General features: G+C 32.9%; 1 protein-coding gene across 25 annotated transcripts in view; it reads left to right on the forward strand.

Moving 5' to 3' along the window:
* Nucleotides 1-21285, forward strand: part of cac (calcium voltage-gated channel subunit cacophony) — a 405056-nt gene that overhangs the window by 328834 nt on the left and 54937 nt on the right. For 18 of the 25 annotated variants that reach the window (XM_072539658.1, XM_072539662.1, XM_072539656.1 and 15 more), the window contains one exon: nt 6818-6850. The exons of the other annotated variants lie outside the window; for them this stretch is intronic. In XM_072539658.1, the coding sequence (XP_072395759.1) occupies nt 6818-6850 (33 nt within the window). The remainder of the gene's footprint in view (nt 1-6817; nt 6851-21285) is intronic. 25 annotated transcript variants of the gene reach the window in all.

A 21285-nucleotide genomic window follows, 5' to 3' on the forward strand; every position in this document is an offset into this window, starting at 1 on the left:
GGCATCATATTATCTAGCTATGGAAAGCTCGAAACTGAAGTAAAAGATCAAGTGAATAGAGCAAACCGAGCCGCTGGCTGCCTGAATGAAACAATATGGAGAAATAAAAATATGGAGAAATAAATGAGAGGCAGAATTTACAAAACAGTCATCAGATTAATAATGACATACTCGGCAGAAACATGACCTGATACAAAGAGGACAAAAAGGATGTTAAAAACAGCAGAGGTAAAAACACTTAAAAAATTGATGACAAGGCATGGGATAGAATTAGAAGTACAGATATACGACGTAGATGCAAGGTGGAGAACATCAAAAACTGAGTAAGAAATAGAAGAGTAGAATGGAATGGAACAACAGAGAGAGATGGAAACGGTTGAGCGAGGGAAGGCAGTGAATACTGTAGAATCTCTAAATATATATATAGAATGGAATGATTATATAAGCCGAATGACAACAAATAGAGTAGTAAAGACGGCAAGAGACGGTTCTCCAATAGGAAGACGATCAGTAGGAAGACCACCAAAACGATTTAACGACAATTTACTGGAGGCTCATTGAAAAACAGACAGAGTCATATCAACATAAAAAGAAGAAAAAGAAGAAAAAGAAGAAAAAGAAGAAGAAGAACATAAATATGCTTATTTCTGAAACTCATTTTACATATCGAAGCTATTTTAATCATTAAAATTATACAAGTTACTACTCAAAATCATCCTGATGACACGGCACACGGAGGAACCGCATTAATTTTTAGGTCGACAATGAATCATAAAAACATAAACATAAAAATAACCAATATAAGCATAAAGTACTGGCATGGTTGTTCACTGAAAGTTTCTGCAATATATAGCCCACCAAGGCACCCAATTAGTATCTAGAGAAGAATATGAGCAGCTGTTTACTACACTTGGCAACATATTTGTTGCGGCTGGTGATTATAATGCCAAGCATACACAATAAGGCTTAGGGTTAATAACACCAAAATATAGACAACCATTAAAATTAACAGAAAACAAAAGTCATGATTTGATATCAACAAGTGAACGAACCTATTGGTCAACCGACAGTCTCTGATTTTTACAAGGGAATTTCCAAAAATTGCGTGTTGGCAAACTCTTGTCTTAAATTGTCTTTTGACTATTCTCTAATTCTAATTACAATCGGCACTAACAGAATACATAGGAACCAGAGATAAGCTTACGCAACAAATACACTAATTGGAATTATTTTCGTGAATATCTCTATATTCCTCTAACAACCAATGATGATATAATACTCCAAATCAAATGTCAACTAGCTCATCTTAAGAACTGTCTTAGACAATTAAACAAAAAATACCCGAGAAACGAAAAATAAAGAAAATCTGGCAAATTTTGCTGGCAAAATTCTGGAAAAAAACTCATTCTGCTGCAGACAAAACAAAATTAAATTAAGCTATCCTAAAACTCAAGACCTTACTAAATACTAATAAAAACAATAAAATTAAAAACTATCTTAGGAACTTAATAGCTGTAGAAGCTACTGACTATGATTTGTGGAAAGCTGTAAAGAAATTGAATGGTCTCAATTTAGAATCCCTCCTATACGTATTCTAGATAACTGGGCAAAAAGTAATGAAGACAAAGCCGATGTTTGCAAAAAATATCCAGTGAAACTACCCATTCCAAATTTTACAGCTAACCAAGTGACAAGATCCATACATAATATGTTGAATTCAAAAAAATCTGCAGAATATGTCTTAATTAGCTCTAAAATTAAAAAAAAAACTTTCTTATGAGGACTGAGGTATTTGACAAAAATATGCAATGCTGTTTTAAGGACGAGGTACTTTCTGCTTTTGTGGAAGATATCCTAAATTATATAAATCCCTATGTCATGAAAACGTGCTGAGTAAACAACATCTTACTGACCTATTAGCGTACTCCCTGCTACGGCAAAGTTGCTAGAAAAATTACTAGTAGAGCAAATAGAACCAATTCTGAAAGCAAATCAATTATATCCTAATAATAAATTTAGATCTAGAGCAAAATATGCCTCCATCGAACAAGTCCACCGAGTTATAAAACAACTACCTATATAAATCCTTTGAAGATCAAAAATATTGATCTGCTGCCTTTTTAGTCACCAACCAAGATTTCAATAAAGTTTGGCACAATGAAATAATATAAAAATTCTAAAAGCTTACCGGACAGTATTTTACTTCACCTCAAATCCTACCTTCAAAATAGACACTTATACGTAAAGTACCAAGACAATACCACAACTTTACACTCGATAAGGTCTGGTGTGTCTCAAGTGAGTGTACTTAGTCTGATGTCATATATCATTCACACAGCTGATCTTCCCACTAACAAAAATATAACTTTTGCAACATATGTAGATGATACCGCTATTATGACATCTTCATTGCTTATAAAATATTACAGACTCACTTAAATGGTATTCTTCTTGGCTAAAAACCTGGCAAATTAAGGCAAATTAGAATAAATATCCATGTCACTTGCATTCTACATGAAGAAGGAGCATGTTCAACTGTGGCACTAAATAGTCAGTTCTTGCAACAAAAAGAAGAGAGAAAATATCTGGTAATTCATCTGAATCGACGATTAACTTGAAGGACAATTATATTTGCTAAGAAAAAGCAACTGAACTTTAAACTTAGCAAATTGTACTTGTTGTTAGGTCGTAAATTACAGTGAACAGTTACCAACAAATCTAGCGATTTACAGTCGTCCCAAAACCGATATGAAGCTACGAAATTTAATTGTGGGCGACAGCATCCTACTCAAATATTGAAATTCTACAACAATTTCAGTCGAAAGTATTTAGTATTAACAAAAACGCACCATAGTATGTAACTGTTGTTGATCGTGATCTTAAAATGAAATCTGTCAAAGAAGAAAGATCCTACTTCTTCCAGAAGTATGACGAACGTATATAAAATCACTCCAATACATCGGCTCAACCCGTAATTAGACATCCCGTCCAGCGAAAGTTAAAAATGAGTCTTCTAGGTGGTCTACCTGTGAGATTTTTTAACCTTAGTACTGCGCTATAGTGTAGCATATAGTTCCCAAACTTAACCTTAGATAAGTAAAAGAAACTGTCACTGGACAGTTTTCCTAAATGTTCTGTTATGGTAATTAAAATTTGTCTATTGTAAAATTTACAGATTGCAATTTAATGAGATGTTTATTAAAAAATGTACATCGAGAAATACAATATAGAATTACTGACGTCGGAAAGTACAAGAAGATTATACCAGAGTAGGCTAACTAGTAAATTAGAAAATATTAACACACGTAATTATGAAATCGAAGAATGTTGGAACGAAATAAAAAAAAATTGCATCCAAAAACATGCGGAAAAATCCATGGGAAAACCAAACCAAACACCAATGCGACAAGAGATAATAAACCTTGGTTTTTCCAAGAAGTTAAAGAACTTGCAGAACAAAAAAGAATAGGTACTTGGTATACAAAAGCAGGTACACAGGAAAAGGAAATAAGAACAACATTTACGGTGCATAAAGGAAAGTATGGAAAATGCTTCAAACCACTTTTCGAAAATAAAAGTAAATGAATTTGTACAGACAGCTACTATATTATGGTAAATCAGGTATGGAAAAATATTTCGGGAAATTCTATAAAAAGGAAAAAACCAGCGACGAAATACAAAACAAAGAAAAGATAGATATAACACTAAAGAAACAGAAGTAATAAAGAAAATAAGATTTTAAAGAACATATGATTACCAGCAATTGATATAATACCGAACAGACTGTTGAAATATGAGCGCCAGGCACTCTCAAAAACCTCACAACATTGTTTAACAAAATTTTAGATAGAACGAAGACAGCAAAGAATTGACATACCATTATTTCACCACTTTAGTGGGTATAAAGTACAACGAGTTGCCCAAATGGGATATAGTTTTAGCTAGGAAGAAACATGTTAGACTTAATTGGGAAATTGAGTGGCAATCCTATAATAAAAGTAGCAAAAATACATACTGCAGTATATATCCAACTCTTCCATCTACTTCCCCAAATGACAGAAGCCAAATCTCTCGGAAAATTTATACTATGTACGTTAGATGCCTTTTTGGACATGCTACAGTAAACGCTTACCTATATAAAATAAAACTTTTCGAAACTGATATATTGTGAATGTAATGGCAATTATGACGACCTTAACCATTGGATGTTTCAATGTCGGTATAATCAAGAAGCCATAAAATTTTTATTTCAAGCCATCTCCCAACAAAGAATCATACTGCCGCAGAACGTTGCTTCTATTCTCTATTTAGAAGAAGTCGAAAGGTAGTCGAAATTCAACTATTAGATCGATTTTACGGGAATTTTTCAAATGTACCAAACGGAAAATCTAAACTGTCTTTTTCAGTGTGAATCCGAAATGGTAGGACGTTAGTTGTTGTATTTCCCATTGTCTTTCCTTTTATGTCATTTACCTTTAACCGTTGCCTGTATTGTTTGCGTTAAAAAAAAGTCGCTATGAATGGCACCTTAGCGTGAAGCGTGTGTTCCTGTTCAATCCTTTTTTATATTCTTCCAATAGTGTTTTCAATGGGAAGGTTAGGAATTTGAGTGAATGAACGAACGTTTAGAAAATTGTCATGAATTTAAAGGAAGTATAGGAGATTCTTTTTACGTATTAAACCAATTGTCTGGCTAAATAGGTCTTGAACCTTAGGCCAAAAAAACAAAAATAAACAATTATTTCAATTACGATTTTTAAGAGATAAAACTTTTTAGAAAAATGACAGAGAAATAACTCTCTTGAATATGACAATGCAGCTTTTCATAAGCCTACTCAAGGACAAATTGAAATGACAAATAAAGAAGTGTTCAGAAGGGATAGGTCGACGGTGGATACAATATTTATTATGAAAAAGTTCAATAGAATACAAGCCAGCTAATGTATGCTTCGTGGATCTTGTTCTGGGTCTTTCTCTTCTTCTCTAATCAATGGGTCTATCACAGAGCGTTTTTTTAGCTGGATCATTTTGTTCCATCCGCATTACAGGCGCTGTACACCTCAGACGTCCTATCTTAATATGTTTTAAAATATCTGGTTCATGGTATATCCTATAAAGTTCGAAGTTGGATCGTCTTCTCCATACTCTATTGTCTGCTTCATAGATTCACCTTAGTACTTTTCTTTCAAAGCGTTTTTATGACTTTTTGTTAGAGTCCAGGTCTCTGAACCATATGTTAGGACTGGGCGTATTATTGTTTTGTAGAGTTATTTTTGTATTTCTCGATATAATTGGGGATTTAAGGAGGAGATTGAGCCCAAAATAGCATCTGTTGGTCGTGCAAATTCTGCGGTTTGTCTCTGCGGTAGTATTCTCTTCTTCTTCTGGAGAAAAGGTCTCCCTGGTGCAGCAAGTTATTTGTTTTAAAAGGTTAAGACAGTTTTTACTGAATTCGTACTCTACATTCAACTTTTTCAAGAGTTTATTTCTCTTTTATCCACGGAGTCGTAGGCTGCTTTGTAGTCTACAGGTATGTGATGGGTATCAATGCAATGTTTCAGTGTTTTTTTTTAAATTTGTTTCAGAGTTGCAATCTGATAAATTGCCAATTTACCACCTCTGAAACCAGCCTAGTATTTTTCTACTATCAATTCTGCATATGGTGCCATACGATGACATAGTACTGTCGAAAATATTTTATACGCTGCATTTAGAAGCGTGATTCCTCTGTGGTTAGAGCATTTAAAAATATCTCATTTTTTGTGTACGGTGCAAAGTATTCCAATATTCTATCTTTTCCCAATCATTGGGAAAAGATTTCTGTGTTCATAGTTCTTTTTTAAACTGCTGTAATGCCATAATACATAGTATCGTGACCACCTTCTTGATATGGTTCAGCTGGGAAATTATCTATTCCAAGTGATCTGTTTCTGGCTAGTTTTTTAACTGCATCTTTAACTTCAAGAATCGTTGGTGGTTCCTCTTCCCACTCGTCTGTTCCCCTTACCTCATCTGTATCGTCCTCCAGGTTTTCTTCTTCCTCCTCTATATTAAGTGCCTGGTTAAAGTATTCCATTTATCCATTCAATAAATCTTTCCTTGTTGTTAATAGGTCGCTATTCTGACTTGTGGTTGCCTTGAATTCTTTTCTGTGGACGTTTTTGTAGAATGCTCTGAATTCTTTCTCTCTGTTGAAGTTTTTTATATATTTAAGTTCATCTTTTTATATAGTTTTAAAAAAGATAGGTATTAGTAACCTTCTCACCTAACTACCTCAAAAGGATATTGAGTATTATATAGATATCTTTATTATACATTTCTGTTTTCAAACGTTTTGGGTTTATATTAACTGTTAATGGCGTCTTCTACAGTAGCTTCTATGGTAGTTGCTGTTCATCTTTTTTACTGTATTTTGATGTAACTTAGCAATTTAGATTATTTCTGATGGTGTAAAAGATAAAATTTTTATTTAACAGTTTTGACTCATATGTAATAATTTTTAGAGAAAAATTTAGACTATTGGGTAATGTCACAGAACTGTATCCCATTTTGATAGTATAATCAATTACATTACACTTAGATTCCATTTAAAATTTAGACTTACTAGTAGATAAATATAATCGAATTATAAAAACAAAGTTCTCCATATTATTTTCACTGAAATCTTGCCTGTAAAGAACACCAAGCTAAGATATATTCAGGAAACCCGTTTGGCAAATACTCACTACTGCAATTGACCAAACAGCAAACGATTCACACAGCAAATAAGTAGAAGACCAAAAAACTAGTACATTGTAACTCTATAAATTATTTTCAGGGATTTGGAAACAGTCCTTCAGCCAATACCGCGGTAGTATATTATCATTTTCGCATTTTTTTTCTATTCACTTGAATTTTTATTGCATTTCAATCGAGGAATTTTCATTCATAGTACAGTCCTGCAAGTAGAACTAGATCAAATAGTTGAATAGAGTACCTCAATATATAGATAAAGTATCTAAGTGTTATTTTGTGGATGCTTTTATGAATTTGTTGAAGGTTTCGGTTAAGTATTTTTTGCAAGCAATTTTGCAATGGTAGTTTATTGGCATTATAAAATAGTTTAAAAATGTTATATCAACGATATGAAATATCACTAAATAAAATTTTAGGAAACTGAATAATATGGACAAAAAAAACGACGCATTTAGAAAATAAATCAAATTTCTACCAAGGTATGGTGACAGTAGTCTACTACATTATATATATATATATATATATATATATATATATATATATATATATATAAGAATAAGAAAAAAGAAGTACTTGTGACTCGTTTGGAACAAATATATAACTGTTTTGGATGGGTTGGAGTCAATAAAAAGGCCATTGGTTAACTATTTTTTTATTCTCGAGCTTTCAATTGTGTTTACAATTATTATCAAGAGCTAAAAAAGACAAAATACTTACAAGGTTGAACTAAAAAGAAAAAACAATTTTTGTTAACTTACCAAATAAAAATTAGTTTAGTAAGTAAAAATTACTGTTTACATCTTCAAAATATTTAATACAAAAATGCTTTAATCTAATAAATGTTTCTCAGAAAATTTATAATTTTGAAAACATTTTTTTATTTTTTTTTATTAATACAAAAATAATTGAATTTATAAATAAGTTCAAATAGCAACCAATTTGGTTGCTATTTGAACTTATTTATACATTCAATTATTTTTGTATTAAAAAAATGTTTTCAAAATTATAAAAATTTTCGGAGAAACATTTATTAGATTAAAGCATTTTTGTATTAAATATTTTGAAGACGTAAGCATTAATTTTTACTTACTAAACTAATTTTTATTTGGTAAGTTAACAAAAATTGTTTTTTCTTTTTAGTTCAACCTTGTAAGTATTTTGTCTTTTTTAGCTCTTGATAATAATTGTGAACACAATTGAAAGCTCGAGAATAAAAAAATAGTTAACCAATAGCCCTTTTATTGACTCCAACCCATCCAAAACAGTTATATATATATATATATATATATATATATATATATATATATATATATATATACATATATATATATATATATATATATATATATATATATGTATATATAGTAAACTCTTAAATATTGGGGAAATCTGCAAGAAATACTCAATGTGTATCAATTGTTTCGCCGAACGTTTTCGCCAAAGAGAATTAATTTGGCTTCTTCAGGGCTGAAAGAGAATAAATTATAATTAGCTACCATATATTAGGTCTATTAAAACATTATTGATCTTACCGTAACTTAGAATTGTAGAGTTAGAATATTAAAAAAACTTTGCTAGTAACATAGTGGTGTTTTTTGTTACTATGTGCAAAAAAAAAAGTTTTTTTATAAGGATTGAAATGTATGGTAGCTTCGAACTTGACACGTAAAGGCTTACCCAAGGTTAATCGAAAAACCCAATGCAACTACATTTAAAAGGAGGTAATTCTTTGAAAGGTTTTTCGATTAACCTTGGGTAAGCCTTTACGTGTCAAGTTCGAAGCTACCATACATTTCAATCCTTATAAAAAAACTTTTTTTTTGCACATAGTAACAAAAAACACCACTATGTTACTAGCAAAGTTTTTTTAATATTCTAACTCTACAATTCTAAGTAACGGTAAGATCAATAATGTTTTAATAGATAATATATGGTAGCTAATTATAATTTATTCTCTTTCAGCCCTGAAGAAGCCAAATTAATTCTCTTTGGCGAAAACGTTCGGCGAAACAATTGATACACATTGAGTATTTCTTGCAGATTTCCCCAATATTTAAGAGTTTACTATTTAACTAATCTGCAAAGATTAAATTTCTTTTCTATATGTATATATATTTCTACAATGGAACATTCTATACTTTTGGCTAGATACGCTTGACCCAGTCATGCTTCAACTTTTTTACCCCGTATGAAAAATACGTCTACTCGGCAAATGCCTTTTTCATGTTTGGAAACAAAAAGAAGTCACACGGGGCCAAATCTAGAGCGTATGGTGGATGGGGAAACAGTAGCCCAAGTTGATCAAAATCGCCATGGTGGCGGAGGAGGTATAGCGGGTCCGTTGTCATGGCGGACGAGCACTATTTTCTTTGATAAATGGTGTCGTTTTTTTTTAAATTCGAAATCGAAACGGCCCAATAATTTGATATAGTAAAACCCTGTGACCATTTCGTTATTCTCCAGGTTGTCGACGTACCCTTTTGAATCTTAGAATCCTCCACTGAAGCAGGTTCTCCGGTTGCCGCCACTGTTTTGACTGTTTCTTAGTCTCTGGTGTATAGGAATGAATTTATGTTTGGTCAATGGTTACGAAACGACGTAGAAACTCTTTTGGATTACGCTTAAATAGTCTCAAACACTGCTCTGCAGTTGTCTCACGGTTAAGCTTGTTCTCCGGAGTGAGCAAACGGAGCTTTTTCATGCCCAAAATTTCATGCAGAATATCTCTTAAGATAACTACTGTCTCAGCTATCTGACGTACCTTCAGTCGGCAGGCTGTCAATATGAGATCATGAATTTTTGTGATTACCTTTTGTGGTAGCCCTTTTTGAGGCACCTGGGTGCGACTCGTCAAAAACCCACGTGAGACTACGTTGAAATACGGTAAAGCAATTTTTGAGGGACTGTGAGGAGTCATGGTATACAGCATCCAAGCGGTCTTTGATTTCGCTGCGAGATTTCCCTTGAAAAAACAAGAATCAAATCACCGACCGATATTGCTTTTTTTCCATTTTTCCAAAATCCGCGGACACGCCAGCTTTCACACGCCGTCAAAACAAAACAACTGGTCTGATTCGGCTAACATTTTGACATTGGCCGTCTACGAGAATGTATTACACAATAGTAGATACAAGCATGCTATTTAGGGTGGCAGTGAATAAAATTAAGATAGCTATGATGGTAACCAACGTTCTGAAAGGACAGGGTACATGAAGAAGAAATAGTAGATTTCTCTTGAGATAGTGGCACCATCGGGCGGTGAGGCTAAGTACTTATCGGACCGTCTACGTAAAACCTAACGATTCCCGGATATCAGTAAAGTAGTGGATATTGTGGAACGAGCTACGATTTTAAAAAGTGAAAAAGCAGTCAGATATGAAAATGATCTGATCTGATGATATCTTAGTTATATCATTATCTTCACAGATGATATACCATATAATGTTGCTAGAGCCACCTCCACATTTGCGGATGATACAGCCATTACCATGATAAAACCGGTAATAAAGCCATAGTAGCTAAAGTAAAAATCACCAAATTTAACTAAGTAAACTAAATTAGCTCGCATTCACAAAATGCCATAATTAAACATGTTACAGTAAATAATGGATATCCTTAAAGTTGTCAAAATATATAAATATACGATTGAAAAAATAACTAAACTCGCTTTCTCGTATTTTGTAAAGAAAGTATTGTCTTCAGTGATCGCTCGAAAACAAATCACTGATACAAAGTATTATATTTAAATTAAAATCAACATAGGAAATTCAGTTTTAAGAATATACTTCGCAACACAAATCAGCTCGAACTACTTAAATTGTATAGAACTGAAGCAGGTTACTCAATTATATTGGTAATAAACCTCTAGACAACTAAATCAGATAATTTAAAAGGAAGACATGTCTACTGTATAATATTTTTATTTAATACTAATTTTTTTATAAAGAATGTTGCAAATTTTTTAATGTGAAAAGAAAACTTAAGCGTAAGTTTCATTCGGACTAACGGTAAACATTTTCCACAAAAAACAAATCTCTACAGAAACTTTCATCAAATTCAAAAGCAGCCTATTAAATCTGGATCTAGTCCACAGTGTAGACATATTTTTCTTCTACTACAAACTGCACTCGTCTCAGTATCTTTTTAATCTTTCTATTGCTTAAACTTTGTACTTAAACCTTTGTGCATGAGTAAGTGCTGTGCAGATTTTTCCAGTAAACTTACTTCTGTGTTAGCATGAAGTAGCAGGATGATTTTTTTTTAATCTGTAGATGTATGTGAGATATTTTACCAAAATTTTTGTAATTTTTAAATTAATTTCTAATTTATTAAAGCAAACTAGAAATGAACGACAATATTAACCTTACAAAAAATTTGTAGCTCGCACATCATCTAATTAATTAGTATTATTCATACTTTTAATTATCTGAATTAAAATATTATGAGAATAGAACCAAATATGTTCTTTTTATGAGAGTCTATCATATCTCATAACTATCGCATAGTAAACTAGCAAATAAGTTTTTGTTTAGTTTTCCAGGAACTGAAACTTAAAACTTTCTGTCTCATAATTTTGCTTTAATTTCAATTCACTTTTCTTTCAGTTGCACTGTATATTCGATTGATACGTCGACTAATTTTATTATTTAAAACCAATTTCTATTGTGCCTACTCTGTAGATCGTTGATTTTGTATTTTTGTATATGGAAATTAGATCGGACCAAAGTAAATAATTCAAAATACATACACTTGCATCGTGAGTCACAGCATCGTGTATTGCAGATAAATATTTGTCCGATATAATATTTAATTGTCATCATCTGTGACGACTGAGAGCTCATGGAGGACAATAGTCGCCCGTTGGTGTTTCTAGGCTCTAAAGTTTTACATGGTGTGGAGGCCAGCTCTACACACAAACTCCTCAAAAAGTTCAACGTTTTATATCTAAAATCATTACTACCTAGTCTGTCTTCTTTGAGAAGAACATTTTAGTGTCATATATATTTTGCTTCCTTGATTATAGTTGACCAAATTTTTCTTTCCTTTGCTTGTTTTTTCCCATTCTCGTATTCATAGCTCTTTTAAATCTTGGTTAATACCATCAATCCATCTTTTTCTGGCCCTACCTCTCAGTCTCTTCCCGTGTAACTCCTTTGTAAATAATGTTTTTGTGTTTCTCTTATTACCCATTCTTTCTACGTGTCCCAACCAACTCAGTCGTTTACTATGTATTTCTTTTGTGATAGTCGGTCTATTAAATATTCTATTTATTTCGTGATTCCTTTTTATACGCCATTCCCATTCTTCTGTATAGGCCCATATATTTTTATTTAAATTTTTCTTTCTTATCTAAGAAGTTGATCTTCTTGTTAACTAGTCATAATGTCTATGTTTCTGCGTTAGTACGGGTCTCATAACTGTTATGTATATTTTAATTTTTGAGTTAATAGCTACTTTAGACAGATAATTTTGACTTTATAAAATACTGTATGCTGTAGAAGCATTTCTTTCCAAATGAAAGTCTCGCTGTTACCTCATCGCTATTTTTATTTCCTTCTGTAACTACTGATCCTAAGTATTTAAAATGGTCTACTCTTTTAAATTTTTGGCCGCTCAAAAATATATGAGTGTCTTTCATTTGTACTTTTTTCCTGGTTGTTTCCATTGTCTTTGAGGCATTAACTATTAGACCCATAGTATGTGCCCGTGTAGATCAATGCAGAATTCAAAGAAATCAAAGAAACAGGAGAGGGATAGATAGGAAAAAACAGCAGAACAACTAGATATACAAAAATTTAGACAAGATATCAAACAGAACTATGAGACAGAAATAATACAAACATTGACAAATACAGGCAGTCTAGGCACTAAAAACCATTGGGAAGATGTTAAAACAAAAGTAATTGACACAGCAAGAAAGATTATAAGCAAAAAAAGAAACAAACAAAAAGAGATATATAAGTTATTCTTAGGTTCGTTACCGTCAAAACTTTAAATAAAGATTTTAAAGATACTTTGTCTTACGCTTTTCAAGATCTATGAAGGCAAAATGGTAGCCACATTTCTATAAACGCGTTTTTCTATCACCTGTTGTAGAGTAAAAATATTGTCCATTGGTAATATAATTTTATTTTACTTGGATTATGATCTTTAGTTATGTTTTTTCCACACATCTCTATCTCCTTCACAGACATATTTTGTCTTATTAGATCTTATTCTCCTACTTATTCAAGCAATTTAAGACAGCTATTCTTCGTATTCGTTGATTATCAGTTAGTATTTGACCATGCACTAATCATCTACCCATATTTTCCCAATTTGTCATCAATTACTTAACTTGCGGTTTTCTATGATGTGAAATCTTTAACTGGATATATGTATATTCATCATAATTAAATATGTATACAGAAATAAGAATAAGGCTTACTCACAATCAATTTATTCTACCACCAACGACCGGTTTCACATACTATAATTTGCTATGCATCTTTAGGTCCACAGTACATGGTAAACTAAATGCTGAAAATATATTAACCCGTATTAGGGTGTTGTCTGGTACAGAATATATAGCGATTGTACCAATATTATATGTATGTGATTACGAAATATGTATTTAAATTAAATAAATAAATATTACTTACATGCTGATACAAGGATTATTATTACATGTTCATAAAAACATAGTTAAACACCCGTTATGGTAAACTCGTGACAGGTAATCATCGGTTTTACTGCAACTCTTTATTGAATAAAGGGATAGTTCTTGAGGGGAAAAAGATATTAACAACTAGACTAGGAATGTAGGTATTGTCTAAATTTTTTGTTGAAAATAAATGTGATGTGTTATATTATTTAAAAGTTATTTATATTTAATGAAGGTATATTTATTTATTTATTTAATTGAACTGAAAAATTTTTATTTATTTAATTTCAATTTTACTAGTTCGTTTTTCACTTAATTTTTATTTAATCAGTTTAAAGTCATATTTAATAATCTCACACATATAATATTGACATAATTGCTGTATATTCTGTACCAGACAGCACCCTAATACGGTTTATTATATTTTCAGCATTTAGTGTACTATGTACTGTTGACCTGAAGATGCATAGCAAATTATAGTATGCTAAACCGGTTATTGGTGGTAGAATAAATTAATCGTAAGTCTTATTCTTATTTCTGTTTACCTATTTGAAATAGACTCGCACAGGCAACATATTCAAGATTATCATAATTAATTTAGGCTTTAGTAATACTAACTTTAATAAATTTGCAATATATTTAGATCTTGTTCCTTTTTTTGGTAAAATATCTACGTTACTTCGCGTACGGATTTTTAAAAAACATCCTGTGCGTAATATTTAACTAGTCTCTTTTTAATATGTCTATTTTCTTCAGCATGCTTTTTAAATAAATAAAATAAACTAAATGTATATACATGTAAACAAAAAATAACAACACTCACAGTTTTATCACCATTACTTAGTGTTTCCAATTCCTGCCTACTGTGAAAGTATATGTCGTGCTTATTTGTTGGGGATTATTATTTTGGGGTTGAGGATTACCCTCTGTCTATCTAGGTTGGTATTGAAGACGAAACAGAAGAAGAATCGGATATTTAGCTTAAACACTATGGTTATTATGTATTAAAATGTGGAAACTATAAAATAAATTCTTAGATTTTTAACTACTTTATCTAATGTAATATTTAAGGTAAGTCATTTTGGAGGTCTCTGGACAATTTTTTATTTTTCAGTTTTCTTATATAATTGTTTGTTAATATTTCTTGAATATTTTTTATTCTTATCTCTTTAATATATTAATTATTCTTAAGCTAAAAAAGTGGCAATAAAACTAGTAATAGAAAAAGGGGAAGTAACGCAGAAGCAAGGTTTTTTGCATTTATTAAACATATACTACATAAATTTAAAATAAAATATTCTTTATCTCAAAGTTCATCAGTAGATATGTTTTTTGCAATTTCTATTCACGATCCAATTTCTTTTGTTTAATTTCCATCTACCATTAACCATGTTTGTAATTATTATAGGTTCTTACCCATTCTATGTTATTACTCTTCTTGTAATGTTAGTAGGCGTTAAAAACAAAATTATTGTAGACGAAGAAGAACAATTAAAGACATGGGAGTTTTACATAAAACCACTTAAATAACTTAAATATATAGAAAATAGACAGAAAAACTTTAGAGCATTCTATAAGAAAGTTAGCATCAACAGAACAGAATTCAAGGCAATCACAAAACAATACAGAAATCACAATGGCGACCTATTCACAATAAGAAAAGATGTATTGAATAGATGGGTGGAATACTTTAGCCAGGCACTTGATATAGAGGAAGAAGAGGAAAACCTGGAAGACGAAAGAGATGAGGTAAGCGGAACAGACGAGAGGGAAGAGGAACCACCAACAATTCTTGAAGTTAAAGATGCAGTTAAAAAACTAGCCAGAAACAAATCACCCGGGATAGATAATCTCCAAGCTGAACTATATAAAGAAGGTACTGAAGACTGGACTCCAATGGAATATTGGAATACTTTGCACCACAAACTAAAAGGGAGATATCTTTGAAAGCACTAACCATAGAGAAATTACGCTTTTAAATACAGCGTATAAAATATTTTCCACAGTACTATGTCACCGTATGGTATGATATGTAAAACGGATAGTAGGAAAATACCAAATACCACGTTTAAGAGGTAGTAAATTGACCATTCATCAGATTGCAACCCTGAAACAAATTTAAAAAAGCACTGAAATATGGCATAGATAATCATTACATAGAATCACTGTAAATAGAAGAGAAATGTTTAAAGCAACGAAAGAGCTAGAAATACCAAATCAGTTGGTAAATTTAACAAAACTAACTGTTGAAAAAGTTGAATGTAGAGTACGAATTCAGGGGGAACTGTCTGAACCTTTTAAAACAAATACCTTGCTGCGCCAGGGAGACCCTCTTACCTGCATAATGTTCAATCTGGCTTTAAAAAAAGTGCTACGTATATCACAACCATTGGTTCAATATATAATAAATCAGTGCAAATTCTCACCTATGCTGATGCTATCAATATTCTTGGCCAAACCGAAAACGCGATACGAGAGGCGTATGTAGCAATAAAAAAATTAGCTACAAACATGGGTTTAATAATATTATATGAACCAAACGAAGTATATTTGAAAATAAGCACGCAACCACAAATCCTACGACCAGTTGTTATAAAAAACGACGTCATCGAAGCAGTGAACGCATTAGTATACCTGGTAGCGCTCCTCAACACTGAAAATAATCGGTACTATTATTTTAATACTACCGCAGATATTAACCACAGAACTTGCACGATCAACCTATTTTGGGCTCAATCTCCTCCTTATATCCACAATTATATCGAGAAATACAAAAATAAAACTCTACAAAACATCAGTACACCCAGTCCTAACATATGGTTCAGAGACCTGGGCTCTAACAAAAAATAATGAAAACATATTGAGATATTTCGAAAGAAACGTACTAAGGCGAATCTATGGATCAGTGGATGACAATCGAGTGTGGAGAAGACGATATAACTTCGAACTTTATAGAATATACCAGGAACCTGATATCGTAAAACATATTACGATAGGACGTCTGCGATGTATAGGACATGTAATGTGACTGTAACAAAATGACTCAGCTAAAAAAAACGCTCCCTGATAGATCCATTGATCAGAGAAGAAGTGGAAGACCCAGAACAAGGTTCCTTGATAATATCGATGAAAAAACGAGAAATATGGGAATACGTGCTTGGCGGAGAAATTCGATGGATAGGGACGACTGGAGAGAAATTCTTAAGGAGACTAGGGTTGTAAAACTAGAATGATGATGATGATGATTTAGATAAAAAATTTGTTTACGAATTATCGTCAAGTAACGACCGCTCTTTAACTGAATGAACCAAATATATTAAAAAATGACGATCAAACGAAAGATTGCAAAGCCACAGGATGCGATGAAAGTCCAGTTTGAACTTAAGATCAATAGAAAGAAAACTAAATTTATAGTAATTAGTAAGAAAAGTACCCAAAACATCAATCTGCATAATAAACTTGAATATATAAAGAAAATACACCGATTTTAATATCTGGGATACACGATAAATGATACACGATAAAAATGAGAAAGTTCTTAAGCAACTGTCTCTTAAGGGTTAGCATCCGGTGGTTCGTCACGAAAAGCTCTCGACGCTACTTCATTACTTTATGGAGTAGACGTTAACAGTAGCAAGTATTAAAAAGTTAGAGGCTTTACAAATAATATGGCTGTATCGATGCATAATCAGAATACCTTGGACTGACAGAGAGATCTTATATATCTTCCTCAGCTTTTTCCTTTTTAGGAGTCGCTGTTCCTTACTCTTCGTCACCACTAATTTTTGTCCATCAGGTCTTCTTTACCTAGGCCTTTCTCTCTTAAGTCTTCTGCTACACAGTCCTATCTTCTCCTTGTTTTTTTCTCTACCTCACCCCTTCTTCCATTAACTTATCAGATAACAGATAACAGATCTATCCTTCATCCCACATAGTTTTCACTATCACTACGTCTGGCATGACCAAACCATTACAGTCTTTGTTCTTAAATCTTTTTTGGGACTGCAGTCATCCTGGCTCTTTCCCTAATCAAGTCGTTTCTGATCCTGTCCCTTATAGTCTTGCCCAACATACAACATAACATTTTCATTTCAGCTACTTCCATCTTTTTTTGTTGTATCTTCTTTACAAGCCACACTTCACCTCGTACACTAACGAAGGTCTTACCACGCTCTTGGAGAGACATTGCTAAATTGGCGTGCCCTCCAAGTATAAAACCTGGCAGGACCCTGGGCTACCTATCTTTCGACATACGCCCGTTAGTGAAACCTCTGCCCCTACGAGTCTGACACCAAAGTGAAGGTGCCACGCGGCGCATACCAAAAACGTCCCGTGGGTCACCCCGTGGGGTTACCACGACACGTCTACTATACACGTCCCGTGGGGGCTCCACCTTCCCCGTAGTACCTGTGTTGTGAGTACCTTGCCTACCCGTTACTCCCACACCACGGGCGGATAGGTTCGGTAGGTGGAGGAATTTCCACCTCACGCGTAGACAGGTCGCCGCCGAGGATCTCTCCTCTACCACTCTTGGATCTCCCGGTGGGTACGTGCCGGGACACCCACACCACGCCTGACCAAGGTCAGGAGAGGTATATACGGGCCCAGCTCGTTCAACCTCACCAGGCTCTTTTGGAATGAGAGTAGAGTGGTCCCACGAGAGTCTCGTCTCGGATACTAGGAATGTAGACCGGTGACCGTGTCGCCGAACCGACCGTGTGCGTTTCTACCAACCCGACACCTCAAGCGACGGCTCTCCACCTCTCGATTCCTACCCATTAGTCGCCTCTTATGACAGGCAGGGCTTTCTGACCCCGGCAGTATTCTTATTTCCGCGAGCCGGACGAAGTCTTGGAGAGACAGAGTGATCAATACAGAGATATTGAGACGAATGGGAAAGAGATGGAATTGTTAACACCTGTTAAAAGGAGAAAAGCCTTATATCTGGGCCGTGTGTTTTGTAATGATAAGTACAGACTGCTACAGATTATAGAGAAAGGCAAGATTTAAGATAGAAGATGGTTGGGTATAAAGAAAACATCCTAGCTAAAAAACTAGGCAACGGTCCCAAATACCAGAAGCTGCAAATATAATACATGCGGCACAGAACAGAGAGACATCATGGGCAAATCATCAAGAGGGCCCCAAGAAAGTACTAAGAAACAATTACAATCCTTCTATATAACAAAGCTAATAGTCATGAACAATGAGCTCTTCAACACGTCAATGTTAAGACCATCCATCTTCTTGGCAACTAAATCTGGTTAGATTAAAACTCTCTTTGAATTCTTGGAAGCGAAAATTAGAATGCTAATTATACAATGATCTTTCACGTTCATATTTGTGTAAAAAATTACAAGAATTTCATTAAAATCCAGGACGCGCTTCAAAAGTGAGTTTAATAAATTAGATTAGCAATAATTAACTTTAAACTAGGAAAGCCAAACATCCTTTATCTTCTACTTCTTGTTTATTGTGGGACTTTAAATATCACTGGCTGTTGTAGGTGTATATTTTCTCAGCTATTAATTTATTACCAGTAAAGATATAGGTTACAACATTAAGAGATCAAGTTCCATTTCGATTAGTCTAAACGTAAATAAACGTATATCAACTTCTAGGAGGAAATACATGGAATAAATCAAACGACGCGACGGATAGAGATGTCAATCATCTCCAGCTCTTTAAGAAAGGAGTTAAAAAACAGAAACATGTGAGAACCAAAAATGAAAACGTACTGAATAGCAGAACGAATATGTAACGTAAGAAAAAATATTTTTACAAAACAAATATACCAAGTATTTATTAGAGGTCAATAAATGGTCTAAAGTTTATTTTCCTCATCCTACTTTTCATTTGACCTCTTGGTGAAATACTCTAAACATTATAAATTTCAAATTATAAATTAATTCTAAACTACATTGTGTATATTGTTGCTTAAATGTTATTTTATAGTTTCTTCAAAGGTATACAAATTATTCTAATTTTTAAGCCCCTATATAAATTTAATTTATCCATACAGTACTTTAAAATATTGACATTTTTATTTTTTAATTTTAATTTCGACAACTCAAAATGTTGTCTAGGATCAGTAGAACTTTAATATTTTTTAAATATTTCTATTCATTTTTAATTAATACTCCATTATTTTTTCACACTTAAAAACGTTTCCAAAACAAGGAAAGCCCAAGATTTTTCAAAGAAAACGCCAAGGAAAGATGTATAAATGTATAAAATATAGTGGGGTTCTTTTCTCTAAAGGTTATTTGTTAACTTATATTTTAAGGATAAAACTTTAAATTATTCAAGTATATTTATATAAATACACCCTTGTTGTAGTACACTTCGCAGCAAAAATTGGTCAATTTAAAAATTTAATCTATGATCCATAACATTTTTTTGTGAATACTGATTTGATTGAGATATTTTTTGTCACCTATAGATTGATATATGTGCAATTTTAATAAATGTCTTATTTTTTATCCAAAATTTATTTGCTTTGGATATACTGTAAGGGCCTGCGTAGCGCAAGCGGTAGGATGCTTGCCTCGCATGCCGGTAGTCCGGAGTTCGAATCCTACCGCCGGCAAGAACAACTAGACATTTTTAAAATGTCTATAGGCCCCAGGTCGACTCAGCCTGAATAAAATGAGTACCTTGGGTAAAACCAGGGGTAATAATAGGCGGTTGAAGCGTAGCACTGGCCATGTTACCTTCCTTGTATACCGTAGGCCCTAGATATAGCAGACTACCCCGCTATACTCCCAAAGCCGCGAGCGGTATAAAACGGGAGACTATTATTATTATATACTGTAATATACGGATACATTTTTATAGCAGTTTGAATTTTTTTCGGAGTGCAAACAAACTGAGGCAGATCTCTAAAATAACATCGTATTAAAATGTATAAGAATAACAGAAAACCAAGAGAACTGGTATATCATCGAACAAACCCATTTATAATATTGGGAATGAAAACCCTCTTAACACTATACCTTGTTAAAATGAATATATGTTAATTATCAAATCATTTTTTAATAACTAATCAAATAGTTTTCGTTAGGATGGCAATCAACAGTTAATCTCCACCTTGAAGCCATACGCTACAGCATTACTATGTTTGTGGTATGTATATCAGTAGTAGATTTTACTTTAGTCATTCATAGTTCAATTCCATAAGCACACAGGAGCTTTAGAATCATTTTGTATTTTAAGTCAGTACTTTTTATTGATAGTCTTGATTTTTGACATACTATCGATAAAGTTAAAAGTCCTTCTCCTTCTTTCTTTATAAAAGCAATTTTGTTTGTTCAGTAATGAGATCTTACCTTTATGGTGTATAGTCACTCCATCTCTTGCGCGGTTGGTAGACAATTCTTCTACCAGTTGGTAATTTGTCCCTTGGTATTTTAACAACTCTTATCTCATTCTACCAATGCGATTGTTCCATTCTGTTTTTCTGTTTAGTATTTACTTGTTTATACGCTGGAAATTACATTTTGTTCTGATTTCGCCACTCCTTATTTAGCCTCTCAGCGTGTTTCCTTTAATTGTACTGGGTATTCTAATTTCCAGTGTCTTCTATATTTACGCTATGTAGGGTTTTATTTTTGATACGTACGTAATTACTGGTCTAATATTAGCTTTATAGATTCTTGATTTTGTCTAAATGTCAATGTGTAATTTACGCCATATACAGTTATTAAGACATCATTATAATCTATTTGGTCTTTGTAGTTATCTCTTACTTTTATTTCAACGTCTCCATAGCTGGACTGTGTAATCATTTACATGCAAATTTTTGCAGAAATTTATCTATACGGGGGGGGGCGCGGCGAGGCTAGGTGAAGTATCCCTTCAGCTAAAAATATCCTAAACTTACTACTTAAGCACAACTACAGTGCTAC

Source organism: Diabrotica undecimpunctata, chromosome 1, assembly GCF_040954645.1.
Source record: "Diabrotica undecimpunctata isolate CICGRU chromosome 1, icDiaUnde3, whole genome shotgun sequence".
NCBI lineage: Eukaryota > Metazoa > Arthropoda > Insecta > Coleoptera > Chrysomelidae > Diabrotica > Diabrotica undecimpunctata.